The 20961-nt window shown below is 36.5% G+C and overlaps 2 protein-coding genes across 2 annotated transcripts; both read left to right on the top strand.

Moving 5' to 3' along the window:
* Nucleotides 1–874: 874 nt before the first annotated feature.
* igf3 (insulin-like growth factor 3) lies at nucleotides 875–4306 on the top strand. The gene is made up of 3 exons (XM_067393558.1): nucleotides 875–1214; nucleotides 2496–2656; nucleotides 3712–4306. The coding sequence occupies exons 1-3, from the start codon at nucleotides 1028–1030 to the stop codon at nucleotides 3937–3939; spliced, it is 576 nt and encodes a 191-aa protein (XP_067249659.1). The 5' UTR covers nucleotides 875–1027; the 3' UTR covers nucleotides 3940–4306.
* Nucleotides 4307–8212: 3906 nt separating this feature from the next.
* serping1 (serpin peptidase inhibitor, clade G (C1 inhibitor), member 1) lies at nucleotides 8213–20059 on the top strand. Its single transcript, XM_067394545.1, has 10 exons — nucleotides 8213–8323; nucleotides 8564–8612; nucleotides 12617–12893; nucleotides 12999–13328; nucleotides 14054–14260; nucleotides 14359–14502; nucleotides 16231–16434; nucleotides 16522–16661; nucleotides 18906–19128; nucleotides 19615–20059. The coding sequence occupies exons 1-10, from the start codon at nucleotides 8286–8288 to the stop codon at nucleotides 19863–19865; spliced, it is 1863 nt and encodes a 620-aa protein (XP_067250646.1). The 5' UTR covers nucleotides 8213–8285; the 3' UTR covers nucleotides 19866–20059.
* Nucleotides 20060–20961: the final 902 nt, after the last annotated feature.

The raw sequence follows: 20961 nt of genomic DNA, 5'->3' as shown, positions 1-20961 counted from the left end.
CTGCTTTTTTGTTTTGAGGTGTTTAAAAAAGACTCCACTGACAGTAAATACTCCATAAAAGATGGTCAAAACAACTTTCCTCTTATTTTTTGCTAAATGACTAGTTTCCATGGATGAGTCAAATTACCTTTTTGTGACCAACAATTACTGCCTCCAATGCAGGTTTGCATGTTAGGGAGCTATTATGACGTTGCTTTGTCGTGTGGGTTGTAGGAAAATATAGATCTGTAATGCATGCCATTGTATCAAAAGGTCAAAACAGTAAACGCTTTTGCAAAGTCATTTTCTGAGTCAGCAGCTTTTTGTGCGCACAAACTGGCATCAATGGTTCCATGAAGACCTTTTAACACCTTTTCTTTGCACAAACGGTTCTTTATATAGTGGAAAAAGGTTCAATAGATTATTAAAATGGTCACTGAAAGGTTCTTCTACGCTCTTAAAGGGATAGTTCACCCAAAAATGAAAATTCTGTCATGTACTCGCCCTCAAGTTGTTCCAAACCTGTATGAATTTCTTTGTTCTGCTGAACACAAAGGAAGACATTTGGAAGAACGTTTGTTTGCTTGGATACAATTCATTCTTCTAAATATCTTCCTTTGTGTACAGCTGAACAAAGAAATTTATACAGGTTTGGAACAACTTGAGGGCGAGTAAATGACAGCATTTTCTTTTTTGGGTGAACTATCCCTTTAAATATAAATGGGGGGAGGGAGGGGGGATGCGATGCCATTGAAGAACCATTTTTAGTCCCCCAAAGAACCTTGCAGTGTAGTTTTTTTAGTATGAAGAATATTTAAAAAAAAAAAAAAAATCTAAAGAACCTTTTGTGCAATGGCAAAGTTCCATGGATGGAACCATAGATCCCAATAAAGAACCTTTATTTTTAAGACTTTCAAAGGATCTTGCAGAGCATTGCCTTCTTGACTTTTCATACATGCTCTCAAATCAGTAAGGTTTGCAAAACAAAATGTCATGCGTCAAGAAGTGTTCATTGCTTTGACAAATAGCAGTGCATCTTACTGATAATATGCAGGTGGCTGAGAGTTTGTTGTTTCTGATTAAGCAGGTGCCCAGCTGGCGAAGTGTGTGTGTCCTCTACTCCCTGTACTGCGTCCTGATTCTGCCAGACGCTGGCGAAGCGGTCAAAGCGCGCTGTGGACGGGAACTAGTCGCTGACCTGGAGTTTGTGTGTGGAGACCGTGGCTTTTACAGAGGTGAGAGTCACCCACAATCTCCATCTTACATTTTTGATGTCTTGTATTTGGATACTGCAGAAACAAATCTGTTTTCAAAGATGTGTGTGCTGATTTTGTGGGTCAAAGCACTGTCACATTTTGTGGTTTGGTGTGGACACGGTGATACAGAAGTGACTTGCATGTCTCTAAATCTTTAATCTCACTCACAACATCATATCTTATTCATAACAATTAATATCAGTGTTTTAAAGTGGCCTTGCCCTGAAGATACAGACAGTGGTATCAAGTCAAGCCATTATCATTATGGTGTTGGTGAAAATCACCCCAACAACCAATAGCAAACAGTAACCAACTTCTGTTGTGGGTGGTTATAGTTATGATATTAAACACTCCATAAATGACAATATAAGTTACCACACCAACATGTACTCTTGATTTGCAGTTGTTGATATCAACATTTTTTATTTCTACTAACTGAGGCCCTTTCACCCTGTTCCATATCCAAGGCCACTTTGATACTTTTCTCTCCCATTTTCTCATTCACTCCTTCTCTCAAAAGGAGCACTATGACACGGTCTCAGTGACTCTTATTTCAACTATTTCACAAAAATTGGTATTGTTTGTCACTGGTAGATGTTATACTTTTCAGTCCTAACATTTGGCTACATACACTACCATGCAAACGTTTGGCGTTGGTAAGATTTTTATAATATTCACCAAGTATGCATTTATTTGATCAAAAATACAGTAAAATAAATAATATTGTGAAATATTATTACAATTAATTTTTTTTTTAAATATTCTAATATATTTTAAAATATTATTTATTCCTTTGACGGCTGTTTCAGCATCATTACTCCAGTCTTCCGTGTCACATGATCTTTCAGAACTCATTCTAATATGCTGATTTGCTGCTTAAGAAACACACACACACACACACACACACACACACACACACACACACACACACACACACACACACACACACACACACACACACACACACACACACACACACACACAAACAGTTTGGCAGCTTAATGTATAATAACTGTGATACATTTTTTTCTTTTTTAGGATTCTTTGATGAAAAGAAAGTTCAATAATACAAAGAATTGATTTGATAAAGAAATTTTAAAATAAAAGTCTTTTCTGCCATTAATTTAAAGGGTACTGACCCCAAACATTTGAATGGTAGTGTAAGTGTGTTCACTGCTTTTTAACAGTTGCAACTAACTCTAATAAACATAACTGGCATTAAAACCTTACAACTTTTCCTTTGTGTCTGTTGGTGGTTAGGCAAACCTGGAGGAGCCCGTAGCGGCGGTCCTCGCTCCCGTGGGAAAGGGATCGTCGAGCAGTGTTGCGTACGGGGATGTGACCTCCAGCATTTGGAGTCGTATTGTGCCAAACCCAAGAGAGTGCGCCGTGACATCCCTGCATCTCCGCAGCAGACTGTGGTGAGGCTTCAACTCTATTGACAGACATAGATCCTATTTAACTGATTTTGCTTTTGTAAAGCTTAGAGCAGAGGTCTTCAACCCTGCTCCAGAAGACTGTCCTGCAAAGTTTATTTCCAACCTGCTTCAGCACACCTGACTGTGTATTTTCAAACAATCCTGAAGACCTTGATTAGCTGTTTGAGTGGGGTTGGAACTAAACTCTGCAGGACAGTGGGTCCCCAGGAGCAGGGTTGAAGGCTTCTGGCTTAGGGTATGTTTACATGACAATGTACTAAAAACTGAAAAGTTTTTCCTTTGCCCTTTTCGCATACAGACAATAACGTTGTCAAAACGATCCCCATTCACACGGGTCCGCAAAATGATTAAAAATGCAGTATTATTCATGCCAGGCCAGTAGTTGGCGATGTCACTTTGTAAAGAAAAACTATGTGCCTATAGACTGAACACGTAATAGACGTGCACGACGTCACTGTTTTAACAAATTTGCGTTTTTGTAGCTTATAATGGTATAATTTTCAAAAAATGTCACTTTGAATCCCATTTTCAAACGTTTGTGTTTTCAGGCCCCCAAAATGCTGCTGTGTAAATAAACAGCCAAAATGCATAAAAAGCTTTTCATTTTTAGTTGAAAATGGTGTTGTGTAAATGGCCCCCTTTGATGAATAGTTTAAAAATGAAAATCGTCTTCTTTTCTTCTGTGAAAAGGAGATATTTTTAAAAATATACTGGTCACTCTTGTCCATTAAATTACAGTGTTCATGTTTTTTGAAGCCCATCATTAAAGGTGAGGCTGATCAAGTTTTCCAATACGGCGCATGAGTCATATCATAATTTATAGCCATTTTTTAAATTTTGGAGCTTGATAACCAGTCCTCATTTATTTTGACTACGCTTAAAAAGGGTAAAAAAATTCAACCTTTGTGTTTTATGGAAGAAAGAAAGTCACATGTATTAATATTGCCAATAGTTTCAGCAAGTAAAACCTTGTGACTTTGAAAGCCAGCAAATTCCATGAAAATTATACACTATCCTTTTTTTTTTGTTTGTTGCAGGAAGATCAGTTTTGGCTGGTGTTTCAGCAGCGATACCAAAAGCTTTCAGGGATGAAGAGAGGTGAGAAAGCCGCATCTCATAGACTTAGAGAGCGGACGCTCTTCCGGTGGAACAGAGTTTCAGTATTACTAAACACCAACACGCCCAACCGACCCCCTTCAACACACCAACATCCTGCCACTGAGAGAATGAGATCAAGACCAACATTTATCTCCCACATCCGATAGTCATGGCTCTATTTGGATCTGCGTGGACTCTATGAATCATCTTCCTTTTCTAAGAAAGTCTTTTCCGTCCTTGCAGAAGTATAAACTGAGGACTCTTTAAGAAAAACTAGAAGACAAGATGCCATGATAGTGAAGAGTGGTGTATGTGTACCTGAAAATGGGTTGTACTAGTTTCACATATGTTGAATACAACATGAATTGTATTTTTCCATTTTGTTTTCAGCTTCCCTCCTAGCATTGACTTCTGTATTTGGGTAAATGGGTTCAAAGCAAGTTGAGGATTCCAGGTGAAAGTGTTTGTATGCTACTCTTATAGACTTGAAAGACTCAATATGGGAACACTGATGGCTTAAGTAAGTCATTTTGAATGTAAATGTGACAAATCTGTTTTGTTTGTTTTTTTTTTTTATAAAAGATTACTGACATCAGTGAATATATTTTCTTAAATGTTTTTTATGTTTAATTTATGGTCTGTATATTTCTGTATGATTAGGTTTTTCTAATACCTGTGAAATATCCAAATCAAAGCAGATTTGGAAAGAAAATTTAAATAAAAAAAAAAAAAAAAAAAATGTGAGGACATGCTTTTCATTTTATGGCAATATTTTATAATTTTCCAACCAGCTCCAGTTTAAAAGATGCAGACAGATTCCAGCTCTTATAGTGAGAGCTGTAGGATCCTGAAAGCTGCGTGTTTCTAAGGTTCTTTTGGATTATTAGATATCGTCCCAATGACCTCTAAGGCAAGAACATTAGTCTGTTTATGGTGAATAAATAATATCATCACAGCCTTGGTATGTTATCACTATCTAAACATGAAATACGTTTCTTTTTGGTATGCATCGGTGCAGTTTGGTGTTATGACTTGGATGTTCTTCACAAAGGTCTTTGGTAAGAGTGCAGTCAGCAAAGCTGAAGCATTTTTGACTGTAGGAGAGCAGCTCACAGCAACTATAAGAGAGTAAACAAGCAAGAAGAACAAAGACATGGCAAAAAAAAAAAAGTTCAAAGATGTTTAAACTTTAAGGCAAGTCAATTCACTCGGCGGCCATCTTTGAAACACCTCTCTGGCAGCTATTTTAGTCATGCAAGTGCAATGCCTATCTCTTTGAAACATTAAAATTCTCCAAAGCTGTTCACCAAGCTTACAATTTAAATGTTATATTTAAAATCACAAATGAAATCTGACAACTGTCTCATAAATGTTTTTTCTATACACTAAATCATGATAAAAACATTTATCAGGCTAGACCAGCTGCAATGCATGTGCACTTCAAAGTGCAACTCAAAACACTGACTGTTTCTATATAGCAACCTGAGCTTCTAAAGGCATCTGCAGTGACTTGATGACTTTACCGATTGGCGATCGGCTCATATTTAGAAGGCGGGACTTATTCCACCATATTGCACTTTGCACTTTCTCCCATTATTAGTAATATGAGTGCACCGTCTATGTATATCTAGTGTCTTTTTGGTTTAAATCACTAGTATTGCATTTGGGTTATTGATGGTATTACATGTTTAAGTAATATGAAGAGAACAGAGTATTTTTACTTCCAATCAACTATTTGCCATCTTTTAGCATAAGAAACATATACTATTATATTTACCTTAAGAATATTTACATTAAGAAAAATAATTGCCTGACAGCACGTTCAAAATTATCCCATGATTTACTTACCCCTAAAGCCATCCATGACTATCTTCTTTTAGACAAACACAATCTGAGATATATTTAAAAATATCCTGGCTCTTCCAAGGTTTAGAATGGTAGTCAAGTGGGGAAACAAAAAATCATCCATCCATTATAAAAAATAATCCAATGGCTCCAGGGGGTTAATAAAGATCTTCTGAAGCAAGGCAATGGGTTTTTGTAAGAAAAATATGCATATATAAAACTTTATTAACTGTAATAACTAGCTTCCGGCTAGTTATGCCTTCAAAACACGGCCCCCAACTATCATTATAAAGCTTAGAGGAGCAAGGATATTTTTAAAATATATCTCCGATTGTGTTTGTCTAAAAGAAGAAGTCATTTACACCTAGGGTGGCTTGAGGGTGAGTAAATCATGGAATAATTTTAATTTTTGGGTGAACTACTGTAACACTTTAAGTCTTTTACTGTAATAATAATGTGTTTAGAGCAAGTCCAAGATTGACCTACATAACTATTCAAAAGGAGAAATAATTTTTACTAAAATTATCTTTTACGAAGTCATCAAATAATTACATTTATAACTAGTTACAACTGCTGATAAAATCCTGTAAGTTGCTGTCAGTGACAGTATTAGTATCTGTCATTTGTTAACTTATAATAAAGAAAAAAAGAAAGATAAAATAGACATTTAAATTAAAAAGCATATTACAGAGCAGAATAAAAAAATAAAAATACTGGAATTACTCCCCAACAGGAGATGCTGCATGTAAATTCAGTGATGAGAGTAACTCAGGTAATGTAACACTGCAGAGATACAAAGTTAGTCATGTATCGTTTTACATGAGGTCTGTCCAGCTGAAAAACGCACGGTTTCTGCCCTTGAGCAGTGATAAGAGGCTTGCTAGAGTTTATCTGGAGTTTCACAGGTGACAAAGCTGCAGCCTTCAAAGACACAGAAGCTACACATACACAACTGTGCATTTACTTTGTACGTATAAGTTATCATTAAGTCACAGTGACATACAGTCTGTTCAGTTTATCAGTGTATGAAGTTGCATTTCCTTTGCATATCAAAGAGATTTTCATAATCTGACAAATGATGTCAGCATTTGTGTCTTTAAAATGGCCAATTTGATTACTGCAGGGGATCTGCCGGTCTTCTGGAGCTGAACAGGTCACTTACAGTACTTGACAAGAGTTTGCGGTTGGTAAGATATATATAATGCTTTTACACAATTAGTCTCATGCTCACCAAGGCTGCTTATAATACAGTAAAAACAGTAATATTGTGAAATATTATTACAAATTACATTATTTTAAACTGTAATTTATTCCTGTGATGGTAAATCTGAATTTTCAGCATCATTACTCCAGTATTCAGTGTCACATGATCCATCAGAAATCATTCTAGTATGTAGATTTGCTGTTCATTTCAATATTATCAATGTTGAAAACAGTTGTGCTGCTTAATATTTTTGTGGAAACTGACACATTTTTTGGGGGTTCTTTGGTGAACAAAAAGTTCAAAAGAACAGCATTTATTTGAACATTTAATGCATCCTTGCTGAATAAAAGTATTACTTTAATATAAAATATATATATAAACATATCACTACTGATTTGTTAGGAAGAGGCTGAAACCTCTAACCATCAGATTAGTATTTCAACAAATGTGTTTCCCAGGCCTTGACCATTTTTTGCGATGTCAGCGTCACATTTTTTTCAGATGTGAGAGTTTGAGATGGTTTTATAACGCTGAAACAAACTTACGGCTGCTTCAGTCTTAGATAAGAAATACAGTCGCATCACAATACTCGATTTTCCCTTCTGCGTCAGAGTCTGATAACACCGCTCACTCTCCCGTTCTGGAGACGGACCAAATCTCCTGGCCACTGTGGTCAAGATAAACATGCCCTTTTAGCTCTGGGACAAAAAAATAACTAAAAAATGACCAGGCAGCATTGCCCATTTTTGTTGCCCTAAGTTGCCAAAGTTTCTATCAGAAATACACTTAACAATCATTAGCATTGGTGAAATGGTATTTGAAGAAAGAAGCTGCAAGTAAACACTTGAATAAAAGGTTGATGGTTAATTATTCTCTGTGAAAACACTTCAGACACGGGTTCAGGGACACAAATGGCAGATTTTTGTCTGAAACATTTGAATTAATTAGCCTTTTAACAATCTATTCATAGTCACCTCCCAGGTCCACATGAAAAGTCAAAGCATGTAAATAGACAAAACTGACTGAAAAATCTTAACCTTGTGAGCAAACTAAAAGGAAGAATTACATCTCAAGGTCCATTTATAGGCCAAAAACCATTCTGAGAGTAAAAAATGCAGTTAAATGAGAAAAGCCACATAATATTCATCACATATATTTACAGTGCTCAGAGTAAACAATAATAGCGTGGTGTGCAGATTTGATTGTTTAGAACGAATGCAATGAACAACTGATTATTCATTCGCTGTTTAAAACTAACATGGCCTACTTTTATTTTTTATTTTTTTAATCTGTTAAAGAGACTTTGGACATGTGATTTTCCGTAAATCAGTCAGATTTTGATCCAGGATCTATGTAAATACAGAATCAACATGTTAGCAAACATCTGTGTAATGATTTATCAGTTAGCAGTGGGAAGAAAACAGCAAGAGGACTAGACAGAAGCGCCAAACAGACAGACATTTCATGGGCTTGAAGCTTCTTCCATTTGAAAGTTTATCTGCGTAAGCTGATTTTCTTTATTGCTTACAAAGAAATTTGCTTTATATTTATTTTCCCTTTTCTTACAATACATTTATAATAGCAATTACTAATTGTACATTTATTGTGATTAAAAACCATGCTCTCTATTTACTTGAAAGTTTATTCACAGATATTTTGAATGTTTCTGAGACGAATGTAGACATGGTGAACATTAGATGTGTGTGTCTATAACTTTTGAATTGGTTTTCTTTGCTTTCCAGGACTGAATCCAACACTATGTTCCGCGTCCTGCTGTTGCTCTGTGCAGGTGTAAGTAAATGACTAGGATGAGGATTTTTACATTTAAACGTTTCCATGTGACTTCTTACAAATTGTGATTAATCAAGACTATTTTTACTATTTAATTAATCAGTCGTTGTTCGCTCGATCGAGCGCCGCATTGCGTTGCGTCAAAAGCCAGTAGGAACATCCCATCATAATCTGATATTGGATGAATCATGACACTTGTTACGTGGACAGTACACGGGTGCCTCACCGCATTCTATTTCAGACCTAGACTTGTTCACATGCTTCTTCCAACAAGGGTTATTATAGCTAGGCTAACTAAAACCATGAAAAACATTTTTTATACTTGAAAGGGGCTAGGCATATGTAAGACTTTCATGTATTAATCACTTTTTATTGCCAATGTATTAACAGCTTGTAACGAAACTTAAAAAACGAGAGACATTCCCCAACTTCCTAGGTTGTCTATAAAAGCCTGTGTAGACTTATGAGACTTTACGACTCGGGTCGTTTTTGCCGGGAAAATCAAAAGGATGTGACGTTTACTGCGCACTGTTATACAAGTCCCCTCTTCCGTTCTCTGACACATGAAACGAATAGCCATGTTTCCATCACCATTTTTCATTTGCGCCTAATATCGAAAAACAAAATCGCAAAAAACGTTTTTACACTCACTTAAGGTGATTTTTGATTTGTGCGAAAAAATGTTCATGCGAATGGGAGATTGAAACACATTTGCCGAATAAATTATGCTGTTTTTTAGACTAAAACCAATAACTAATCGTCTGTTTCGGCTGATGGAGTTGTAACAAACTTGTTATACATTTATGTTTGATTCTGTAATTGTGGATGTATTGGAACTCGTTGTATATGTGTGCATGCAATGCATTTTCCCTTCCTTGCCGTTGAAAGACAAGAGTCGTGTGTGCACTATTGTACTGGAATGTCGCTGTTTTTCTGGGTTGTCCTCTCACGTGTGTGACGCTTAATAAAGTTGAGAAGAGTTCAAACAGCTTTCGTTTATTGTTTTCATATGTGTTTAAGCGAAACTTTTACAAACGCTCGGTCATTGTTTTATTTAGGTTACCAATATAACTTAGTCATCCGCTCGCGCAACGATGGAAACGTACCTAATTTGCATTCGTTTTCTTTCTTTTCTTTTTTTTTGCGAACTTTGAACATATTCGCTTCACGTTTGGATGAAAACCCAGCTACTGTTAAGGACAATGCCGAAAAGTTATAATGTCAATGTGTCATAGAAAGAAAAGGGATGCATTCAAACTACTTTATAATCAAACTAACATAACAGTGTAAGAGTTTACCTCATCTGTTGACATGATGCCATGAATTCCAGAGCTGGTGCAAACATCCACATCGCTGTGATCTGCTGCTTTCTTAACTGCCAATTTCTCCACGCTGCCACTTTTGTCGTGTTTTGTTATTGAGAGAAAGCACGCAGCACATTCCACGGTAATAATCAAAGTAGCTCTCAGCAGCTTGGACAGGATGTTTCTTAACAGTTTATCACTACAAGGGTATTTCCAACTTCTTTTTACTTCTAAGTGCAGTACGAAAAAGTCTCTTGTAAGCTACATTTAGTGCAGGGTTGGTAGGTTTTCACAACAAAACCCGCCCAATTGCTCCTCAAAACTAGCGCAAAACTAGCCCAATCGCATTTCAGGGGGGTCCCACGGTAAAAAATCGTGTTCGAGAAGGGGGTAAAATGCATTTTTGGAGGGACTCCCCTGGTAAAATTTGCATTCCTGGGGCTATATATTACGTTATTTTGGGTCGATTCAACACGCAGACATGAAAAACCAACAGTGTAAGGCCCCGTGTCCACCAAAGCGTTTTTTTTCCAACTGCTATCATACTTTTCCAATTGTTTTCAATGGAAGCGCCACTATTTTTAGCGTCAGCGTCAACACTTGACGGAGGGCATGTCTGAAGCTTGTGTTGACGCGACTGTTATAGTGATAGCCAATCACATTACTTTCCGGTGTTGCACGAACTCAATAGAGCGCCCCAGGGATGACGCGTTTTTGTAGGCAAAACCCGGAAGCGAGTTAGCATTTTAGGACTTCCGGTTCCAACGCCATAAAGTCTGGGTTTTTTGAATGGGTTTTTGCTAAATCGCCTGAAATAAGGTCTGTGGTAAACAAAGCCTCTACATACTTTCACGTTTTGATCTATGACATAAAACACACCAGTTATAACCCACTTGTGATTTTTTAAACTTTTACTGTGTCTTAAATTCGGTGGTTGCTAACAAATTGCTAAAAGGGACTACTTCCTTTGGCGGGGACTTTAGACGTCATCATGATAAACAGGACATTTGGACAGCATTTCTCATGAAAAAGTGGATAAGTATTCATACACAGCGCATATATAATCAGTGAGAATGCTTTTAAATAGAGTTGTTTTCTAAATAAAGTTTGAGGACGCTTGGTGGTGACGACGTTGATCCGCGACCATGGTGTGCTGTAGTCCGTTTATAGCCTACTGTTAGCCTTTTATATCTGACGACTTTATTTAGGCTTCAAAATCTATAAATGTGTTAACTTGTAAAGATTATCTTGATAGACAAAACGTGTAAGTGTCATAACCCTTTGTTAAACACAGAGCTTATTTTCTGCAATTTTCCAAAAGTCTATGGGAAAAATGCATAGGCTTTCAACCGAGGGAACCCGTGCGACGCTAACTTCCGGGTTGGCCTACAAAAACGCGTCATCCCTGGGGCACTCTATTGGATAGCGACTGCTCTAAGGTATTTGCATAGTGCGATCTGATTGGATGATGCCTACGTTGGCACTTGAAAAGTTGAGAAATCTTCAACTTCTGCCTCTTGCAACGCAAGTGAAGCGACGCGACGGAACCCACAATTCAGTTCGGCAACGCATGACGTCACCCATTCAAAGTAAATGAGAAGCGTTAACGCCGGCACCACGTGTGAATGCAGCGTAACGAGGCGCTGAGCATCTTTTTCACGCTCAAGCGCTGAGAGCTCTGCGGTTTTTAATGGTCGAGTTGAAGAATGTTCAACTTTGAGTAAAACGCTGCTCATCACTGTCACTTTTTATTCAGCCATCCAATCAGAGTAAAGGAGGGGCGGGACAAATACAACACGAACCAACTGTCACAACATTCTTGCTGTACAACAACATCAACAAGCAGAGATTGAAACAAAATGGATGAGAAATTAATATTAAAAAAACGAACATACATAGCAAGTACTCTACATTGCATCAACATTTTAAGTCTGAAATTACAAGCGCTCACAGATAGGCGTTTTAAGCAGAGCGCCTAGCGTTTTTAGCCAGCTTGGTGGACACACGGCCTAAAAGTAGCCCAATTCTGCTGGAAAAACACGGACTTGGCAACACTGGTTAAAGGTGCTCTAAGCGATCCTGGGTGGAGTAACTTCCTGTTGACGTTCGAAGTGTTGTCAAACAAAACAGAGGCTAGCTAGACCCTCCCTCCTCCTCCTCCTCCTCCCCCTCCGTGCTTCCTGAAACAGTCATGAACGCGCATTTAAAATCATTCTTGCCGGTTATTGGCTGGAGCGTGTTTATTATGATTCATGGTCCAGGCTGCACCAGTTTGTTTTTATTGCCATTTTTGGAGCTTGTGCCAACTACAGAGACTGCGTTTTTTTTACAGTGTGTTCAGGGGACAGGCAGCTAGTGAGGATATTTGTATAGTGAAGAGATGTTTGCTGTATGTGACAAAAAATGTTTTGGCCTAAAAACGCGTGACATCGCTTAGAGCACCTTTAAGTGTGCACAAGCGGTATTTTCTGGCTGCAGTTCACTTAACAGCCACCGGTGTCGCTAACAAGAGTTTCTGAATTCTACATATATAGCGTCTTTGAAATAAATTAGTCTTGTCATTTACATTACTCAACCTCATATTGTTACAAAGTAGCTTGACTTTATTCAGTGGAGAATTATTTAAATTTCAGCCTGTTCCTTATTGGCTTCACTTTTATGATACTCAAATAGTGCTTTTACAATCTCCACTTTCTTCAGCTTTCCCTGTCTACCTGCGACATTACTGTTCTGCAATACTCCAGTATTTCCCTTCCTTGTGTTCCTGAGGATGCCCCTATGCTGGCTGACACAACATACACCTGGAGCTTCACGTCTGCTGAGACACAGCAGCACCACATACTGGAGGAGAAGGGTAACATCTTGAAACTCAGCCGCGTGAATACCGTGAACAGCGGACAGTACAAGTGTGTGCAGGAAGGCTATAAAGGAGAGAATCGTGTGAGGTTGAGCAGAACATTCTCAATACGTGTGGAAGGTTAGAAGGTTTTCTTTGATGACTTGGTTTCTCATTGATGACTTAATCTCAGAGGACAATTAATAAATTAAACTCTTTTTTTTTTTTTCTTCTTCTTCTTCTCAGAACCCCCAGCCGTTCTGGAATGGCAGGTTATCAGAGTAGAAGCTAAGAATGATGTGACGCTTCCGTGCCAGGTTGCTAAATCTTTCTCTTCCAAAGAAACCGATTCACCCCCTGTTGTCTGGAAACGAGATAAAGGTGAGGTGCTTCTCAAAGACACAGATGACCAAGAAAAGAAAGACAAGACAACTCAGAGGGTTTTCTGGGACACCAGGCCTGAGGAACAGGACTGGGCGATTAAAATCATTAAGGTCAGAGAGGAAGATGCTGGGATGTACCAGTGTGTCGTCATAAATTCATCTGAGACGCTGTTTGTGCAGCTCGAAGTGCAAGGTACTCCTTTTAGTCACTTGTCTGTTTAAATATTATTCTTAGTTTAACTATTTTATATTTTTAAAAATAATTTTATTCATAAATCAGTCTGTTTTAATATTTTTCTTGCATTTTAATTTAAATAAAATAAATTTTATTTACACATTGTGTTAGTTTTACTATTATTCTTATGTACAATTTTTTTTAAAATAAAATGTATAAATGTGTATAAATTGTTTTAACAGTATTCCTTAACACAATGTAACAGTAAAGAAATTATTTAATTATGAACATTTATTAAAAGTGTGTTTTATTCTTTAATTTTACTTAAGAATAAAATAAATTGTTTAATTGTGTCAGTTTTAATATTATTCTTACATTTTATTTAGGAATAAAGAAATTAATTAAAAACATTTATAAAGGTCTGTCAGTTATATTTTTCTTACATTATACATAGAATAAAATAAATTAATTTTAAAACAAATTTATTTATAAATTGTGTACTTTAATATTATTCTTACTATTTTGGAGTAAAAGAAAAATGTTAGTTAAAAAGTATTATAATGTAAGAATATAATTGGAATCAGTTTTTCTTTTGGGCATTCATACAATATGAGTTTCAGAGCAGATCATTTTATTTAGAATTCACATAAACTGTATTTTTATATCTTAAATCACATCCTTTTGGAATAAAATCACTTATTTTTCATGTCAAGGTAACCTTTTCCCACTGTTTTATTCTTTAGGCCCTCCTCCGCCCCGCTGCCTTGGCCACACTGACCCATGGGAGGCCTGTTTGGATGAAGACAGCAGATCAGGGATGGCAATTCTGCAGGAATCACTCACAGACTTCTCCACCATTGTGTACAGCAAACTTAAAGGTTCAAAACCCAAAACCAACTTGATCTTCTCCCCAGTCAGCATTGCTGCAGCTTTTTATAACTTGCTATTGGGTAAGAATGTTGAAGGAACGTCATACAATCAACAAAACGCTACACATTGTTCTTTGTTGACCTGCTGAGCCTCTTCTTTCTCTTGCCCTCTTTTCAAGGTGCTCGAGCTGAGACCAGAACACAGTTGGAACAGGCTCTCAAGCTTCCTGTAGAATTCTCCTGCTTGCATTTTGAAATGAAGAAAGTGAAAGAAGTGATGAAGGACACACTGAGCATGGCCTCTACCATGTTTTATTCCCCAGGTAGCTACAAAACATACTGATAGGCTAAGATAAGCTCTTAGAAGAGTTCTTATTACGGAAATAATATACTTTTAAAGTATGAACTTAATGTAATGTTTTCAGACATTAATTGCATGTTATTTACAATTAAATAATGTACAGTATATTTAAACTTAAGAGTCTTTTTGTTTTTTCACTTATAGGGTTAGTTCACCAAAAAATGAAATTTCTGTCATTAATTACTCACCCTCATCTCTTTCCACAGCCGTAAGACCTTCGTTCATCTTTGGAACACAAAATAAGATTTTTTTCATAAAATCTGATGGCTCAGTGAGGCCTCCATTGACAACAAGATAATTAACACTTTCATTGCCCAAAAAGATATGTTTTAAAACATATTTAAAACAGTTCATGTGAGTACACTGATTCAACCATAATGTTATGAAGTGACGAGAATACTCTTTGTGTGCCAAAAAAAAAAAATTACTTTATTCAACAATATCTAGTGATGGGTGATTTCAAAACACTGCTTCATGAAGCTTTGAAGCTTTACGAATCTTTTGTTTCGAATCAGTGGTTCGGAGCTTGTATCAAACTGCCAAAGTCAAGCCCCCCAGTGGTGAACCAATGAAATTTCAAAACACTTATCACGTAACGAAGCCTAAACGAGGCTGAAATCACGTGACTTTGGTGCTCCGAACCACTGATTCGAAACAGAAGATTTGTAAAGCTTTGAAGCTTCATGAAACAGTGTTTTGAAATCGCCCATCATTAGATATTGTTGAATAAAGCCTTTATTTATTTTTTTGGCACACAAAAAGTATTCTCGTCCCTTCATAACATTAAGGTTGAACCACTGTAGTCACATGAACTGTTTTAAATATGTCTTTAGTATCTTTCTGGGTATTGAAAGTGTTAATTGTCTTGCTGTCAATGGAGGCCTCACTGAGCCATCGGATTTCAACAAAAATATCTTAATTTGTGTTCCGAAGATCAACGAAGGTCTTACGGGTGTGGAACGACATGAAGGTGAGTAATTAATGACAGAATTGGGTGAACCAACCCTTTAAGTAGGACTTAAATACATCATTATACATTTCATAATTCTATTGTCTTTGAAATATGGTACACTGCACATTTAAGGTAAACTAAAATATACTTTAATGTTATTTCTGTTGTTAATTACACATTTGTAATCATTTAATACATTCAAAATGTAATGCATTTAAGTTGACATTATTATAAAGTGTACATTTTAAATGTTTACTTAAGTATGTTAAGAAACAGTCCTGAAAGTGGACTTTTATTAATTTATTATTATGTGCAAGTGCAGTTTTTTTTTTTTTTTTAAATATGGTTATACTTTTTAAAGGGGTCCTTGTTACAGTGTAATCATACATTTAAGTATGGAGTAATATTAATTGAACATTAAAGAAGTGTAATAATATATGTATTTACTGTAGGGTTAGGTTTAGAGTTAGCTGCATGTAATTGTGCTTAATTTATAGCCAATACTATAGTAACCTCATGCAACAAGGACACTGTAAAATAAAATTTTACCTAATACACTTTTAAAATTACTATTAGGCGAACTTCTTTTTCGCAAAGGTCTAGATGCCGCCAAAACAGCAATGCTGTGGTTAAATCAGAATCACTTATTCTGCACTTCATTTTGATACTGCCTAATTTAATAGTGCAGTCATATTCATATTCATATCTACAGCCCTGAAAAGTTTTATTTCCATATAGAGGAACAGGTGGCAGAAGCTTTCATCAACCAATCACTGGAGTTCTATGATGCCGTGCCACAGCAGCTGACCAATGACAGCGTTCTAAACGTGAAGCTCATCAATGAATGGGTGGCAGAAAAGACAAACAACAAAATCACTGAGTTAATTAAAGAGGTGGATCCCTACACCGGGTTTGTTCTGTTAAACGCCGTCTACTTTAATGGTAAGTGACACTATATGGGCTTCTGAATACTGGACCTATTTATTTTTTATGAGACTGTGTCTGTGTTTTGTTTTTTTTGATTTACAGGTAAATGGAAGACAGTATTTGAGCCCACAAACAAACTGGAAACGTTCACCATGTTTTCAGATAAGGTCAAAAATGTGACGGCGCTCTACAGCACCAAATACAACCTTCAAATGGGCTACTTCAAAAGTTTAAAGGCTGAGGTAAGTGTCGTACTGAATGGATTAGGGTCATTCTCAGGAGAAGGTGCCTTTTGTGACCCTTTGACTTGATCCTGATGTTATTAACAGGATACCAAAGTTAGTCACATTATTTTATAGATACACTTTGGTTAGTAGTGTATTATGCAAAATAATTACATTCTTTGCATTCACCATTTTTAAAAAATATTGATTTAAAAAAAATGTATGATCAGCTTGATATGCGTCATATATTTGTTTACATATTTCAAAGGTCTTTATCAGTGCTTCGTCAAGCTCAATATTTTAGCTCTCTTATGGGAAAAAATGATAGTGATTACATTTTCTTTGGTAAAATATTTACTAGCTAATAGTGTGGTATGCTGAAATGATAATTAATAAAGCAATACACCCCAAGAAGCCGTGGATTACAGTGAATTTATAACAGCATTGTTAGGCATGACACAGAACCCCCTTAGCTGTTATAAATTCACTGTAAAGCATGGCTTCATGGGGCTTATTACTTTTATTAAATGGTTACCACGCAATAAAAATATTAAAGTCAAAAAATATGTATCAATGCAACTTTCATGAAGAAAAATCATTAAAAGCCTTCCTTCCACTGGAAAAAATAGTCCCTGATCGTGAACGGCAACAGAAGTTAAATTTACTACGCCATTAGATGGTAGCAAAGATTGTCTTTATGAGCGAGTCACTCTGTTGCAAAGACTTTTATATTGAAATTTGTTGTGAACATGGAACAAGATGTAAATGACAAATGCTTTGATTAGCGCTGTCCCATTAACTGCTAAAAGGACAAGATCGCAGCGGACATTCAAACAGATTTTTTATTATGAACACAGGACTGACCTGAAAGAAAAACGCTAAATCTGAATGCAGGTAATACACTCGGTCACTCGATCTCTTTCTCACAATAATGCAGTAAGCTTCAATTAACAAAATCAATAGAGAACAAACATATGTTTACGTTGCTAAGAGTGGTTGCTAAGACAGACGCAGCAACATACACATTCAGTGGCGTAGCGATAATTAAGTAATGCGGTCAGCTTTATGTTTCAGGGAATTTACAACGGCTTTGTATGCAGCACAACCAATCAGAATCAAGGGCCAGAACAATCTGTTTTATAAGATTGTTTGTACTTATCAGTCACCATATATTTCTGAATAGTTGAAGTATCAGCCACCTATAGATAAATAAATTAAATATTTAATTAGAGGGTTAGTTCACCCAAAAATGAAAATTCTGTCATTTATTACTCACCCTCATGTCGTTCCACACCCACAAGTCCTTTGTTAATCTTCGGAACACAAATTAAGATATTTTTGTTGAAATCCGATGACTTCATGAGGCATTCATAGCTAGCAATGACATTTCCTCTCTCAAGATCCATAAAGGTACTAAAAACATATTTAAATCAGTTCATGCGAGTACAGTGGCTCAATATTAATATTATAAAGCGACGACAATATTTTTGGTACGGCAAAAACAAACAAAATAATGACTGATATAGTGATGGCCAATTTAAAAAAACTGCTTCAGAAAGCATCGGAGCGTTATGAATCAGCGTGTCGAATCAGCTGTTCGGAGCACCAAAGTCATGTGATTTCAGCAGTTTGGCTGTTTGACAAGCGATCCAAATCATGATTCGATACGCTGATTCATATCGCTCCGAAGCTTCCTGAAGCAGTATTTTGAAATCGGCCAGCACTAAGTTTTTTTTTTTTTTCACTCCACACCAAAAATATTATCGTCACTTTATAATATTAATATTGAGCCACTGTACTCACATGAACTGATTTAAATATGTTTTTAGTATCTTGAGAGAGGAAATGTCATTGCTCCCTATGCAGGCCTCACAGAGCCATCGGATTTCAACTAAAATATCTTAATTTGTGTTCCAAAGATTAACAAAGGACTTATTGGTGCAGAACGGCATGAGGGTGAGTAATTAATGACAGAATTTTCATTTTTGGGTGAACTAACCCTTTAAAATGTAAATTTTATAATAGATTTAATTTATTTAAAAAAAATTGTAATTATTTTAAAAATAATAATTTACTTAAATATTATAATTTTTATTATATTACATAAATAATAAGTTGCATTTATTTTTACTTTTCTTTTTTTCTTTTTTTTTAAGTTTTGTAGAATAAAAATTTACATGGCACAATTTCCTGAAAATGAACAAGCATGTGCATTGTATTTGTACAAATACAAACACACACACTGCAGAACTATTTCTCCAGGTTGGAAAGTTCCCTCTTACAGGCAAAAACAGCCTGTACATACTGCTCCCACCCACATCATCAGAAAAAGACTTCTTATTGATGGAGAAAAATATAAACTACAACAATATTAAAGAAATGGTTTCTGAGATGAGCAAAATGCCAATCCAAACTGCTGAGGTCACACTGCCTATAATTAAACTGAAAGAGACCAAACAATTGGAGGAATTACTGTCAGATATGGGTAAGAAAGTTGCTTTATTTACTCCAAAATGTTTATGTCTAAAGTTTATGTTTATGTTCACACAAAAATGAAAATTCTGTCATCATTTCATCTCAGTAAGACACCTTTTTACAAAGAGACATTGTTTCTTTTTCCATACAATGAAAATATTATCACAAAAATATGCACTACACGACAACTTTGTGTGAGGAAAAGACAGAAATTAGACCAGAAAAGTCGTCATTCACTGAAAATCTTCTGAAAAATCTGCTTCTCACACAAAGCTATAACTTGGAATAGTGCAAGAATCAAATTAACCACATTTAGCATAGGTTTAAGATCATTTTATGGTGCTTTTTGGAGACCTGCAACAATGAATTGTTATTGTATGGAAAAAGGAAGCATGTACACTTAAAAAGTTCTCATTTTGAATTCCAAGTAAGAAACAAATCAAATGAGGATGAGCAAATCATGACAGAATTCTCCTCACCTCACCTCTCCTCTCAGGTTTATCAGATCTCTTCATAAAGCCTAACTTGTGTGGAATGTTTCCGGGGGAACAAGAATCATTCATCTCAGACATTCGTCATAGCGCCACTCTCTCACTCACGGAGAAGGGAGTCGAGGCCGCCGCAGCCACAAGCATTTCTTTTTCTCGCTCTTTCCCTAGCTTCTCTGCTCTACGGCCCTTCGTTCTGATGCTGTGGAACGACGCGGCTGAAATTCCTCTTTTCATGGGGAGAATTATTGATCCGTAAAAAGAGAGAGAAAAAAAAGACATCACAGTAATGTCCTGCCACAAAAAAAAAAGAAAAAATAATAATACTGAAGCTTTCTGTTGTACATTCATTCATTTATCACAAACAAATGCAAATGTAACAATATCATGTTATGCATAGAATCAGAATGCATGCAGAATCTCTGTCAATAAAGATGTACTTTACATCATGCATTCATGTTTAATACGGTTCATTCTATTTGGAACATTTTTCATTACATGACAAGAAATCCAGTGCATGAATGAAAGTTCTAGGACTCACAAAACTTGCTCTCATTTCCAACAGCCACTGTTGCACCAATTTATTTCTGAGATGCAGTTTACAGAGACGGACACACGATGGCAGTCACATCACACTTTCCACACAGACAGTCAACGAGGACAAGTGAGCGAAACTTGAATAATCCTCCTTCAGTTTGACCCTTCGTTCATTAACGCTTCCCCTGGAGTCCCATCTTGGCTGGCAGGTGGTGCCAGTCCATTATCTAAATGCCATGCTGTTTCATCAAAGCTAGCCTGGATTGTCCCAGTTCACTGAGCAAAAACAAATACCCTTAGATGGGGCCGATGATGGATATTAGGACAAACATAAGCACTGCAGATCGGTGGTCCATCAAAGCATATGTGACATTCAATTAGCATGCAGCTGCTTATAATAGCATTTGATAATTATACACCGTTTAGGCCATTCATTTGATAACCCACTTGTTAAACAAACAAAAAAACAACAAAACTCCAGGTCAGGAATGGCGGCGGGAGCCACAGAAGGACGGGGTTAACAATAAGTTGTTGTGCAATTAAATGTCAAGATCAGATGAAAAGTAGGTTCAGGTAGGTGGTAAATGATTTGAATCTAATAAATGCAATCAAACGGATACAATTATAGCCGAAATTCCCACGCATGGTGCATCATTTCACAGAGCTGATGGCAACACATTGTCAGGAGCAAGTGTGTCCAACTCTGTTTTTGTGTTGTAGATGTCCTTCGACAGGTAGTCTGTCCTTCAAAGGCTTTGTTTGATTGCTAATTTAACCCCTAATGGGGCGTGCAGTTGTGCATGAGGCCTGCCAGAGGC

Source organism: Chanodichthys erythropterus, chromosome 9 (genome assembly GCF_024489055.1).
Source record: "Chanodichthys erythropterus isolate Z2021 chromosome 9, ASM2448905v1, whole genome shotgun sequence".
NCBI classification, from domain to species: domain Eukaryota; kingdom Metazoa; phylum Chordata; class Actinopteri; order Cypriniformes; family Xenocyprididae; genus Chanodichthys; species Chanodichthys erythropterus.
The sequence above is the reverse complement of the archived record's forward strand: the minus strand, read 5'-3'. Positions and strand labels throughout refer to the sequence as shown.

Coding starts and splice junctions, on each gene's coding strand:
- igf3 (XM_067393558.1), top strand. CDS start 1,028: ATGCAGGTGGCTGAGAGTTTGTTGTTTCTGATTAAGCAGGTGCCCAGC. Junction 1,215..2,495: donor AGACCGTGGCTTTTACAGAG/GTGAGAGTCACC, acceptor GTTGGTGGTTAG/GCAAACCTGGAGGAGCCCGT. Junction 2,657..3,711: donor CATCTCCGCAGCAGACTGTG/GTGAGGCTTCAA, acceptor TGTTTGTTGCAG/GAAGATCAGTTTTGGCTGGT.
- serping1 (XM_067394545.1), top strand. CDS start 8,286: ATGGGCTTGAAGCTTCTTCCATTTGAAAGTTTATCTGC. Junction 8,324..8,563: donor CCATTTGAAAGTTTATCTGC/GTAAGCTGATTT, acceptor TTTGCTTTCCAG/GACTGAATCCAACACTATGT. Junction 12,894..12,998: donor ATTCTCAATACGTGTGGAAG/GTTAGAAGGTTT, acceptor TCTTCTTCTCAG/AACCCCCAGCCGTTCTGGAA.